The sequence below is a fragment of the Boleophthalmus pectinirostris genome, unplaced genomic scaffold (assembly GCF_026225935.1).
Source record: "Boleophthalmus pectinirostris isolate CB_2022bp ecotype Guang Dong unplaced genomic scaffold, ASM2622593v1 HiC_scaffold_2826, whole genome shotgun sequence".
NCBI lineage: Eukaryota > Metazoa > Chordata > Actinopteri > Gobiiformes > Gobiidae > Boleophthalmus > Boleophthalmus pectinirostris.
In genome coordinates this window covers 1835610-1849106 of record NW_026571291.1, presented here as the reverse complement: position 1 = coordinate 1849106, position 13497 = coordinate 1835610, and the positions used below count along the sequence as shown (strand labels likewise).

Sequence of the window (13497 nt, the reverse complement as noted above, 5' to 3'; positions counted from 1 at the left end):
AGCTGTTATCTGTTAGTTAAGTCTTTCTGAGAGCTTTTCTAAAGTGAAGACGAATTATGTTTTATTAAACATTTGTTAAGGTTGGTCAAATTCCAGAGAAACAATAATGCATTACTAGTAAATCATTCTCTCATGACTTACTAATCATTAATAATCAAACGCTCAAATTTGTACTTAAATATACGTTTACAAATGCACACACAAATGGTTAGTTCATGAGTAATTAAGTAAGAAATACTTATGAGTAACTTTTTATAGCACAGCCGAATTAAGTACAAGTTAAGTGCTAATTCAGGTAGTAATTAAGTAGTTACTAAGAGTGAATCATTATTAATTAAGTCTTTGTTCATGCTTTATTAAGGCTAAATAAGCTGTAGTTATTATAAAGTGTTACCAAAAAAATACTACAAACACAACTAGTGCCGTTATACTCGGTCTTGGATTCGAGTCTAGTTACTTTTCAGTTCAGTCGCCGCTTTCGGTAATAAAGCTGCACTGGGACCTCACGGGGTTTTTCAGTGCAGCCCCCAACGTCTGTGTCCTCGTCCCTCAAACTGTGGCCGAGGGTCCATAAAGGCCAGAGTGTTTCAATTTGGCTTAAACCTAAATTTGCTTTAATCAGATGGAACAGAGGTAAACTACCGGTCAAACGTTTTAGAACACCGCACTTTTTCCAGATTTTTACCGTTTACTGTCGACCCAAATGTATTCTAAAGTTTCGATTCGTCAGAGTAATCAGAAATCAAATATTGTTCAGAAAGTTCTTCCCAAGGCTGTTGCAGAAGTTTCCATAAACGTGTGGCACTTGTCGGTCGCTTCACTCTTCTGTCCAGTTCGTCCCAAAGCAGCTCGATTTAAGGGGTTTAAGTCTGGACGCTGCTGCTGCTGCTGGACACTCCAGGTTTTCAAGTTTTACCAACTTGTTCTTTTTTCCTGAGGTCGTTTTGTCAGAGCTTGGACTTGTGTTTTGTGTCTTTTATCTTTTTTTTTTTTAACCTCTGTCTGTTCAGTTTTTACCTTTGTACCATTTCTAACTCTTCATTGGACTTGCACGACTTGAACTTGCAATAAATAACCGGAAAAATGAGGGTGTTCTAAAACTTTTGACCTGTACTGTAGATTTATAAAAACAGTGATGCTTCATATTTTGTGCGTGTATTTTTATTTTACTAAGACAGTCTCGATGTTTTTACTGACAGAGGATTGGCTGTAGGCTTCTCCATTAAAACCGTTAAAACCCAAACCGATTAGCTGACCTTTTGAAATGAAATCAGTGTTTCTTAAACTGTGGTACATGAAGTCTTTTTGTTGGTATTTGATTCAGAATTTATTTTTTTTTTTTTCCCAGTTTTAGGTTCCTTTTTTGAGTAGTTTCTTGTTGGTGCTGCAGGAATGACGTTGTCCAATTTCCACCTAATTAGGCACCAGTTTAGGCCTGATGGTACTCGGAAAGCCCACTGTTTGTTTGAATGTTCACTGGTTTACTGTATTTAATTAAAGTACCATATTTTCCACACTATTAGACGCTCTGGATTATAAGGCGCACTGTCATTAAATGGTCTATTTTCGAACTTTTTTTCACAAATAAACCACGTGGGACTTTAAAGTAAACACAACAGTGTGATGGGTGAGTGGTTTTGTTTGTTTGTGGTGTTCACGGTGACTCTGGGCTTTGTTCAGTTGTGGCGTGTAGGGAGGTGCTGTCTGAGACCAACGGATTGTCGGCGTGTTCGCAGTGACTCAGTTGTTCAGTCGTGTCTAGAAGCGGCACATTGCACTCGCTTTTTCGTTTCGTTCCTCCGTTCCGTTCCTCGTCGGCGTGGAGTGATGAGTGTGTCTGTGGGTGTGTTTCGCTGTGCGGTCGCTGTCTGCTCCGTGTGTTTGCGTGCAGCTTTGTAGTTTACTGAAGTCGTGCTGGGAAACACCTGAGTGGATTCATGTATGGGGCGCTCTGGATTGTGGCTCGCGCGGTCCTTTTTTGATGCGTTTAGAGGCTTAAGAGCGCATCTAATAACCCGGAAAATACGGTATAATTAAATGTACAGAGATCACTGACGCCACAGTGTGTAAATAAACCCTGTGTTCTCTCCTCTGTCCTCTCTTCTCTCCAGTGTCGACAGGGAGCCGCGGTGCAGCTCTCCGGTCGGCGCTCAGACTGAAGCCAAACCAGAGCAGCCTTCCTCTGGAGCTCCGGAGGAACAGGGGACCCCGGCGCCCGCCTCTGCCCCAGAACAGAGCTCCCCCGCCGGGTCAAAGTCACAGGAGAACCCCCCTGTCCAAAGCAACGCCCAGACCAGCCCACAGGACGGCACAACACAGAGCAGGTGAGAGGGACAAGCCGCTGCGCTTAAGGACGCGTGAGGTTTGTGTTTATCACGCTTTTAAATAGACTTTTACACTTTCCTATTAAAATAAATAATTTCTGCACATCCAGGTTTGTTTTTGAGGAGGTAACAACATTATAACATGTCTTAACTCTTTCCCCCTTGGACGCCGACTAGGAACAACCCACACATATGTTACTAGGGCTAACATAACTGCATAAAATAAACAGACTTCCACGAGTGATTATAAATGATTTTCACACTCATCAACTTAATTGAAACACAGACATATTTGTATCTCTGGAAACTTTAGACTCTGAACTCTTCATTTCTGGATGTTTAAATGTGATTCGACTCATTTACAGGTTTATAACAGCTCACTGAAAATGAGAGTTTACCTGGTCAGGTGCAAAATTGAAAAACTACATTTAGCATCTGATATCTGCATGTTCTGAGTGCTATATTTAATTTAAAATATATTTGTCAAAGTATTTAAACAGATTTCATATCACCAGATACAGTAGAGCCAAGTGTTCACCTGTTTTTACCTGTTGTTCACCTGTGTGCACCTAATTTGTTTTTTCCATTTAACTTATTCAACTTATTTAGTTTATTATAATATAATAATATAATAATAAAACTCTTCCCCGTCAGTCGGTGTCCAGTATTTGTCATCTTGGCGACTTTCTCGTGTGCAGAGCTCCACATAAGCGTTTGTTTCTGTAGTGATTCTCTCATAAATCTCATCTTGGGGAAAAAAGACTGAAATATTTTTAAGGACTGGCCTGAGCAACATCCAGATTTTGGGGCAGTTTTGGTTCATAATAAAGTATAAAGCCCGGATAGTTTGTTGGGACATCGCAGGACTCCACACAGACACATCAGCCGCATTCTCACCTTCATAAGTTTCACTCTCTGTAAGTCCGTCGCTGTCGCTGTTTTCCACTTTATAATCACCTTCATCATCACTTTGAAATCCATAAAAGTCACTTTCTCTAAACTTATCCATAAAATACGTCCGCTCCTCATTATTTCTAAAACTGTGCACTAGGACTGGGTATCATTAAGAAGTTGCCGATATGATACATACCTCGATACACAGGCCACGATACGATACATATCTGGATACAGTGCACTTTCGATTCGATATGATATATTTCAAATTGATTCGATACAGTTCAATAAAAAATAAAAGCTAAATCATGGCTGTGATACTAAAAGTCTTTGTTAAACCACTTCTTGTGCAAAATTCATATGAAACACAAACATTTTAATCATCAAAACAGTAAAAATATCAAATGTGTCGTATAAATGAGTTTCCTTTCACTCCACAAGCAACAAAACTGTAGCTCTGTAACAAAATAATTTACTCTAAAATACTCATGGTGAAATATCGATACAGTAGCCCACTATATCGATACTGTATCATTACATTAAACGATACGATATATCGATATTCTGATATTTTTGCACACCCCTTCTGTGCACCGCAGTCTTTCCGTCGCTCGTGTTTTGTTTTGTGTTTTTTTTCCCCGGAAGTTACAATCGTCACTACTTCGATTAACTTCGGAAAAAATCGTCCAAAACATTTCCTGATTTAATGGTCGTCAAATCACGTCTTTAGTGAAACAGCGGAGGTTTTAAAAAACGTCATTAAGGAAACAAGGAGCTCGTCAAATGTCGTTTTCGTGGGGGAAAGAGTTAAACCTCACAGGAGTCAATTTTGCATAATATAGGACCTTTATAGAAAATATAAAACTGAACTGAACTGAACTCTTAATAAATAAATACAGCTTTCTCTTGAGTTAGGAATAGGAATTTAATTATCAGCAGAAGAAGTCATTAATTAAAAATGTTTAATATGAAAATTAGCAGCTCAGAAAGTTTTTAAGTGTATCCTAAAATAAAGTGTTAACAGTGTTTTATTAAATCTGCTTTACGTGTCAATAACTCAATCGTGTTTTTGCAGTGAGGAGATCTCCGACTCGCTGGAGAAACTGTCTTTATCTGAGGAGACGCCCGCCAAATCAGAGGCACAGGCCGGCAGGAAGTGAGTAACAAACCTGTCAAAATAAAATTGGAGTCAGAATGGAGTCAGAATGGAGTCAGAATGGAGTCAGAATGGAGTCAGAATGGAGTCAGGTGAGTCAGGTGGAGTCAGGTGGAGTCAGGTGGAGTCAGGTGGAGTCAGGTGGAGTCAGGTGGAGTCAGGTGGAGTCAGGTGGAGTCAGGTGGAGTCAGGTGGAGTCAGGTGGAGTCAGGTGGAGTCAGGTGGAGTCAGGTGGAGTCAGGAGTCAGTGGAGTCAGGTGGAGTCAGGTCAGGTCAGGTGGAGTCAGGTGGAGTCAGTGGAGTCAGGTGGAGTCAGGTGGAGTCAGGTGGAGTCAGGTGGAGTCAGGTGAGTCAGGTGGAGTCAGGTGGAGTCAGGTGGTGTCAGGTGGGTCAGGTGGTCAGGTGGTCAGTGGAGTCAGGTGGAGTCAGGTGGAGTCAGGTGGAGTCTGGAGTCAGGTGGAGTCATGTCAGGGAGTGGAGTCAGAGTCAGGGAGTCAGGTGGTGTCAGTGGTGTCAGTCAGGTGGTGTCAGGTGGGTCAGGTGGAGTCAGGTGGAGTCAGGTGGAGTCAGGTGGAGTCAGGTGGAGTCAGGTGGAGTCAGGTGGAGTCAGGTGGAGGGCCCGGGACAGATTTTTTTCCTCATTTGGTCAAAATTCTAGCTTCTCTGGTCACATCCTCCAGACTGAAAATGACTTCCCAATGGCGCTCAAACTGCTCTCGATTTGAAAAACTCTGAACCTGTTTTTATCATTTTTTCATTGGTCAGAAGTCCACAAAATGGCAACTATAAACAAGAAACTGAAACCAAGGAATAAATGGTGATAAATCAAAGCCGAGGTTTCCAAAATCGATTAAAAAAAAAACATTAAAGAGCATTGTTTCTGGGTCTGATATTGTCATATTTTAGTTTTGGGATTCAGACATCGTAATTGTGTGGTTGTTGGATCCTAACAGCGGAAAACGACTCGAGAAACGGGCTTCGGAAGTTTGCGAACTCCATAAATGCAAAAGTGAATCAGATGTGTGTGACTCAAACCTCTGTTCAAACTGTTTCTCTTCCCAATGGAATTGAAAAATAGTGAAAGGTGAAGGTGATGGGCAGGATTGATCCACAGGAAGAACCAAAAAGGAAACATTTGTCTGACTAAGAAATCATCCCGAGTTTACAGAGAACATTTTGTGGAGCAACATCTCGATCCCTCACTCAACCTCAGTTACGAATTTAAAAAGTCAACGCCAAAGTGAAAGGCTCCAACTGTTCACCAAGAAACACCTTCCACTGCAAAGAGACCAAGACGTGATGTTGCTGTAAAACCACAAGAACAAGAAAGTGCAGCTCAGTCTGTTTGTCTTCTGCTCCTCTACATTAACAAACGGGATTTTGTTTTGTTGTCGCTCCACATACAAAATGTTCTCTGTAAACTCAGGATGATTTCTTAGTCAGACAAATGTTTCCTTTTTGGTTCTTCCTGTGGATCAATCCTGCCCATCACCTTCACCTTTCACTATTTTTCAATTCCATTGGGAAGAGAAACAGTTTGAACGGAGGTTTGCAGTAGGGATGGGCATGATTAGTCGATTAATCGATAATTGATCATTAAGAATTTCATCGATTACGTTCATTTTAATCAACAAACCGAATGTATGTTTGTGTGTGTGTCGTGACCAAACAGGTGTGTACATGTGTCTCTGCATCAGAAGGAGCGAGACACAAACAGTGGGTCAGTCTGTAACGAACCGAAGCACAAATGTGGATTTAACGATGATTTGTACAAGAAATTCCACACTTTCTGTTGTGTTCGGGACAAGTGTGAGTCCATGTGCACAGTGTATAAAGCAGCACATATGTTTCTGTGTCCAGTGGGAAAAAGTTTTTCCAGGTGAGAGTCGCTCAATGTGGATGACGAGGCCCCGCCCCCCTCCCCCCGTACGCTGTCCTGGTTTTGACAAACACAAATCTGGTCACACTGACCTGTATTCACCTGAGTCATGTCTTTTTAATCTGACAACACAAGTTGAACCACATCAGCGACACAAGAGCTGGAGTTTTATCTTCACTTAGTTTATGTAAATTAGTGATGTGGTTTTAAGTTTTGTTTCTGTGAGATTTGAACAAAACTGAATTAAACACATTATAATGTCAAACAGCTGATGTGGCTCTAGAGTCGTTACGGTTTATTTGTCGTAAAGTTGAATTTATTTATGCAGATTAGTGCAGATAGTAATAATAATGTTGATCATTTTAATATAAAAATCGATCATTATTTCTCCCGCCGATCGATTAAGAAAATTTAATCGAATGCCCATCCCTAGTTTGCAGTCACACAGATCTGATTCTCTTTTGCATTTATGGAGTTTACAAACTTCCGAAGCCCATTCCTCGAGTCGTTTTCCGCTGTTAGGATCCAACAACCACACAATTACGATGTCCGAATCCCAAAACTAAAATATGACAATATCAGAACCAGAAACAAAAGTGATATGGTTCAAAAGACTTGAAAAGATCGACTTTGACAACAGACACATCCCACTGGGAAAACAAACATGGAGGTTTGATGCTCACTTTTTCTGAGGATCCTTCCCAGTGTGGATTGTGCAATGATCGGAAGTTCGAAATTAGTGATGCATGTATTAAGAAATTGGCAAAGGGAGTTAAGTTTTTCTATCTCATTTCCCTCTTTGTGTGTGTTTGTTCAGAGAGGAGCCTGCAGCTGTCCCGGTGGAGGTCTCCGTCAACGGTCCGGTTTGATCCAAAAACAAATATCGTCCAAAAAGAAAAAAAAACAACAAAAAACTAAAACTTGGGCTGCTCCTCGACCTCCAGAATCCATCCTCCACAAAGTTAAACACAAATCATCAAAAAATCACCTCAAATTTCTGCTTAAAAATTCGACAAATCCTCCCCCCCCCACCACCACCACATGGAACCGGGCACTGCCGAAGTCCGTCCCCGGCGTCTCCGAGCGACGGGGGATGCGACTTTTACGCTGAAAAAAAATCACAAAAAATCACAAAATGGCGGACATCTCTTCTCCTTCTCCTGCTTCTTCTCAAACCGGCGAGACAAAACGGAGGACCTCTCTTTTTCCACAGACTTCTTCTTTTTTCTCGAGACGTTGCACATTTTAAAAAACTTTTGGTGCGTTTTTTTCGATGTAGCAAAAACGACGCGACAGAATCCAAGATGGTGGCAACATTTACTATTTTTTTATCGTCCAAGGAAAAAAAATTTAAAAATATGTAATAACAGTTTTACAAATCGATGGAAGAGCACAGGTTAGATTTGAGAAACTTCTTCTGTAGTTAAAATAATGTATGCACTTGTTGAATTTCTAGCACAATTCATATCTGCTGGGCTGTCTACCGTTTTAATACCATTATCCATGTTTTATTTTGGAAAAAAAAAAAGTCCTCATGAATTCATCCATGCTGTTTTATTTTGAAATTTCCGTCAAGTGCTTTCTGGGGAGGAAGATGGGGGCGTTTTTATTTTTATCGTGAGGAAAAAACAAAAATAGTATTAACTGCTCAATGTGCAATAATGACGATCAGCCATTTTATTTAAAAGATTAAATTTAGTTTTTTTTTTTTGTTTTTTTTTTTTCCTCTCTCAAACTAATCAAGGCTGGTTTAAAGACGCGCTGTGGAACTTTTCTAGGAGATGGAGGGTCGTTTCCGTGGATACCGCTCTGCCGGTGCGGCCGCAGACTGTTGATACGGACGGACGCGGCGCCGGACACGGTAAACGTCGAGTTCCGAACGGGAAACGAGCCCGGGCGCGATTCCGGCTCCATCGGCTCTGGCTCCAGTTCACGTTTTATTGAAAAACCGCGGCTCCTCTCGCTGTAGCCGGTCCGTTTTGGGATTAAAATGTTCGTTTTAACCCGCTCTACGTGATCCTGGGTTGTTTTCTTTTCGATATTTTGTCCGTAAATCAAGATCTGAACGTTAATAACAAACCAATCAGGCGACTTCTTTCCGCGAGGTCGAGCAGATTTGATTGACAGCGTTTATAAGTAGAGCTGGTATCATTAAGAAGTTGTCGATACGATACAAACCTCGATACACAGGCTGCGAAACGATTACGATGTTTTTTGTTAGTGAGCTTTCGATTCAATGCGGTTCAGTGAAAAACAAAGACTACATCGTGGCTCTGATGCTAAAAGTCTTTGTTAAACCACTAAGTTTGTACAAAGTTAAGATAAAAACACCAATTTTGCTCAAATCGATGAAAATGTCAACACAACTGTAGCTCTTGCACAAAATAATTTAGTCAAATATACTTAAAAATACTCTTGGCGATATATCGATACTGTATCATCACATTAAACGATACGATATATCAGTATTTTAATATTTTTGCACACCACTATTAATAAGAGGGCGGAAGGAACTAAGGGGCGTTACCTTCAACAGTCTCGCTCCTGATTGGTTCTTCAGTCGCTGTGATACTTGAATTTCAAATCTGTAACTCGGCTCCAAATCGGTTCCTAAATCTGTGTCATTCGTCATTCGTTCATTTGTTTTTCAAAATAAAACCAAAAATAAGAAAAAGCAACAGTTTTCTTCATTATTTGTCTCCAAAACCAAAATAAAAAACAGATAATGATTCATTTTTTTTCAGTTTTTTGATTTTGTGTTTAAATGAAAAATGGAAAAAAAACAGATAAAGGAAGTTTCCCGTTTACGTGACTTAAACTGTGACGCCAGGACTGAACCAGGACTGAACCAGGACTGAACCAGGACTAAATTGTTTTCAGTCCTGGCCTCAGTCCTGGTCTGGTCCTGGTCTCAGTCCTGGCCCTGTTCCTGGCCTCAGTCCTGGTCTGGTCCTGGTTTGGTCCCGGTCTCAGTCCCTGTCTGGACCCGGTCTCAGTTCCGGTCTGAGTCCTGGTTTGATTCCGGTCTGGTCCCGGATCTGGTTCAGTCCTGGTTCAGTCCTGGTTCAGTCCTGGTTCAGTCCTGGTTCAGTCCGGCGTCACAGTTTAAGTCACGTAAACGGGAAACATCCTTTATCCGTGTTTTTTTTTTTCCCATTTTTCATTTAAACACAAAATCAAAAACTGAAAAAAAACGAATAATTATCTGTTTTTTCATTTTCTTATTTTTGCTTTTATTTTGAAAAACGACTGAACAAACGACACACGGATTCTCCTGTAACTTCTGCCCTGGGTGAGCTTCGTTTGACTGTATATCCGGCCACCGCGGTCGCCGTCTCGCTCCGTCCGTCCGCTTCGTTACGCGGTCTGTGAGTTCGCCGTTAAACTCGTTTCTTTTGCCTTTACTCGGTTATTTTGTTATTTTGTAAAATGCCTTAAAAATAAATAAATCACACATTCTCTCTCTCTGTGTGTGTGAGCGGACTCGCCTCTCCGCAGAGCTCGACGAGTAACGAGAGGCGTTCAGTGCCCTCCGACGGAAAAGTTACACGGTGAATCTTTAAATTAGAATTTAAAAAAAAAAAAAAAAGCAAATGACTTTTTAGTTTAGTGCATGTTTAGATGTAGAGATAGTGAGAGCTGAGACCTCCTGATTGTATCTTTTATGGCTATTTCCCAATTTTATTTTTAAATCAAAACCAAACTTATCTACCTATATAACAACATTATTACACAACTTTTAATTTCAGTTTTTATTTTTTATTTTTTGGTCTTCTCTTGTCTCTTCTCTCCACCAAGCACTTAAAACTCAGCGCAGGGCAACAGTGGTTTTCAGTCAGACCTTTTTTTTTTTTTTTTTTGTTTTGTTTTTATTTTCCTCTTTTATTTTAAAAACTCTTATTTTGAACAGGCGCAAAATAAGGCAGGAAGCGGAAGGGTTTTTACAGGAAGCGCGGCGGTTGTTGCCTGGGCGACGGAGTTCTTGTACTTAACGAATCAAAACGGCAGCGATCAGGTTGTGATCATTGTTTCAAAAAAAAAAAATATTGCAAATTAAAAAGTGTCTGGTTGACCACATTAATACCAAATAATGAACGATGGTGTCTCAGTGTCTTTTGTTTGGAAATATTTGGGGGGTAATTTATTTTATTTAAACGTGACATACCTGATTTTTACAGTTTTAAAATGTGTAAAACTGATCTTCTGCTTTCAGAGTGTCCTAAGTCTTCACCACGATGAGTTTCTGAAGGGTCCATCTCTACAAAATCACTCTTTGGGTTTTGGAACATCCATGACACAATAGTTCTGAAATCTTCCTGATTTCTCGGAGTCAGTCACAGACCAGGAACTATGAAAGTCCGACTATCGCTCCTCCCCCCGCTCGTCCTGAGAAAGCACAGGCTCCGCCCTCCAAATGTGATGTAGGCGACGAGTGAGCCGCCCTTCCTCCTCCATCTCAGGGAGGGAGGGGGAGACAGAAGAAATAATTGGGCAAACTTGAATCCTGTAATAATGTTCGATCAAATGAGGTGGTCAGAATCTGTACAGGCGACACTAAACATCAGAGGTCATAATGATTGAGGTGTAATCGACATTTTGTTTTCGTGCAGAAGCTTTGAAGACGACTCACTAGAATAAAATGAAGCCCTAAGTCTGTTGTTAGTATCAGTGTGATATCATAGGACTAATGTTTGTCAAACTAAAACAGGTAGAACAAGGGACATGACATGTATATATGACATGCAAGTGCATATGTGATCTTCAAAAATAAACGCTGCAGTTTGCTTTTACTTCTCTTCAGCGGTTTACTCGCAGTAAACTTACAGATCTAGGATCGTCATCGCTGGACCCTGGTATCGTGGGAACAGCATCCTTTTCCAAAGTGTCGCTTCTGCTTCGTTGTAAATCCAGTTTTAAAATACCTGTAGTTCTGAAAGCGTCTTCGGTGAAGTGTTGCTCGCAAACAAAAATATTCTTGGGGACCTTTTTGTCTGTGTTCCCAGAAATACACTTATCACGCCTTGCTTCTTCTGTCGGCCTGACAAATAATTTGGACTTGCCATTGCAGCCAAATACGCACTTTCTCCATGAGGACATGGTTACAAAAAGTGTGTCTGAAGCGAAAAATAAAGATAAATAACGCAGAACAGGAGACCTGGACGGTGTGTGAGTGGGTGGAGGGGGGCGGGTGCGTCATAGATGAATCTGCCGCGTCATTGTCATAGCAGCTTTAGTTCATAAATACACAGCAATTTGTTAAAAAAATGACAAATCAATCTAAAAACCACTTGGGTGACAAATACAAGACCCACACATCACTGAGAGGGTAGAAAGATCTGAAAAGTGGATTTTGCATGATCATTGTTAGAGATGGGCCCTTTAAGCACGTTTCACAACTTTCACAGACCAGAGCAGAGTTTTGACGTCACCGTAAACAACACACTTCCTGATCATCAAGAATAAAACAATAAAACACTTCATACACGGTACACAGAAGACTTATTTTGAACTGAAGAGCTGCTTAGACAACATGTTTGTAACAGATTTTCATTTGAGTTTTTGGGTTTGAAAATGATAATAATCAATAATAGTCTTTTTTGATTTTATAAATTGTTCAAAACTAAAATATAGAAATGATCTGAGCACTCGAGCCTCAAATTACAGCTCGGGGTCAGAAAATGAGGGAACATTGGGTAAAAACGGATAAAAACTTTGTTCAGATTAAATTTAAAAACGATCTTGGCACTTCATGGATTTCAGAGAGATGGACCGTGACCAAAGCAAATAAATGTGTGTCATTCCTTCATTCGTTTTTCAAAATAAAACCAAGATGAAAACAAAAAAATTTAAAAATTAGACAACTATACAACTATTTTCTTCATTATTTGTCTCCAAAACCAAAATGATAAAACATAATTTGTTTTTTCAGTTTTCAATTTTGTGTTTAAATGGAAAAAAACAGATAACGTTAACATGACTTAAACTGCGATGCAGGACTGAACCAGGACTGAATCAGGATTGAGACCAGGATTGAGATTGGGACTGGGACCAGACCAGGACCTGATTGGGACTGTGACCGGGATCTGGTTCAGTCCTGTTTTAGTCCTCGGATCAGTTCTGGGATCAGTTCTGGTCCTGGTCTCAGTCGTAATCAGTCTACGTGGGCGCACCTCCTCGCCCTAAAGTCCGGCATCGCAGTTTAAGTCCGTAAACGTCTGTTATCTGTTTTTTTCCCTTTTTCATTTAAACTCTAAATCAAAAACTGAAAAAATTAATTGTCATCCGTTTTTTATTTTGGTTTTGGAGACAAATAATGAAGAAAATTGTTTTTTCATTTTATAATTTTTTAATTATAATTTAAAAAATGTCTAAAGTTCTCTAAAACTCTTGAATCTTATAATTTTATGCAACAATCTCCACATTGGAAACAGATTCTCTTCAACAATTAAATAAAGCCTAAAAAAAATAAACAAAACTTTTTTTTTAAGAAGTTTTAGTTAAAAAAAAAAAAAAGAGCCAAACTCAAAATATGTTTTAACCCTTTTTTTTTATTGGAGGCTAAAAACTATCTGAACATGACTGACAGAAACCGGCTCAGAAAAAGTCATTTCTAAAAAAACAAAACAATAAATAAACTGACGGTGACGTGGTTAATGTAACTGAGACGAGAAACAGAAATGACCAAAAACATGAAACTGGTTCAACTGCAGCCGAAGAGCGAGAGGCGGCGGGAGGGCGGCTACGACTCCAGGGGCGACAATTTAAGACTTTAGAAGGTTTTGGTTTAAATTTGAAGAAAATATTTTAGCAGTTGTTGAAATTTTGAAAGTAGTTTAAGAAAGAAGTTTAAAATTTCACCCAGTGGGAAAAAAATCCAATATAAGTTTCTATTTCTTAAAAAAAAAAAAAAAAATTAAAGTACTTTTTTTTTTAGCAAATGATTATGAATTTGGTTTAAAATTCTTAAAACTCTTAGTAATTTTTAATGTCTGATAAGTTGTAGTTAAAATTCTCAAGTTTTCTGAACCCATCATATTTTTCATGTAAATGAAAAATGTTGCAATATGATTTTTATATATTTTTTTCAATAAAACAGTTAAAAGCTTCCAAGATTGACAAAGAATTAAAATTGTATGAATGTAATTTATTTGAAAAATTGTTAAAATTTTCTAAAAGTTCCAACAATTAACCCATAACAATTTTCTCTTTTTTCCCCCCCACAAAATTAGGTAAGATTTAAAATT

The 13497-nt window shown here is 39.5% G+C and overlaps 1 protein-coding gene across 3 annotated transcripts in view; it reads left to right on the top strand.

Annotated features, from left to right (window-relative positions):
• LOC110172368 (serine/threonine-protein phosphatase 6 regulatory subunit 2-like) overlaps positions 1-10348 on the top strand; it is a 57788-nt gene extending 47440 nt beyond the window's left edge. For all 3 annotated transcript variants that reach the window (XM_055159979.1, XM_055159980.1, XM_055159981.1), the window contains 3 exons: positions 2112-2324; positions 4294-4374; positions 7071-10348. In XM_055159979.1, coding sequence (XP_055015954.1) covers positions 2112-2324; positions 4294-4374; positions 7071-7122 — 346 coding nt within the window. In that variant the 3' untranslated portion in view covers positions 7123-10348. The remainder of the gene's footprint in view (positions 1-2111; positions 2325-4293; positions 4375-7070) is intronic.
• Positions 10349-13497: the final 3149 nt, after the last annotated feature.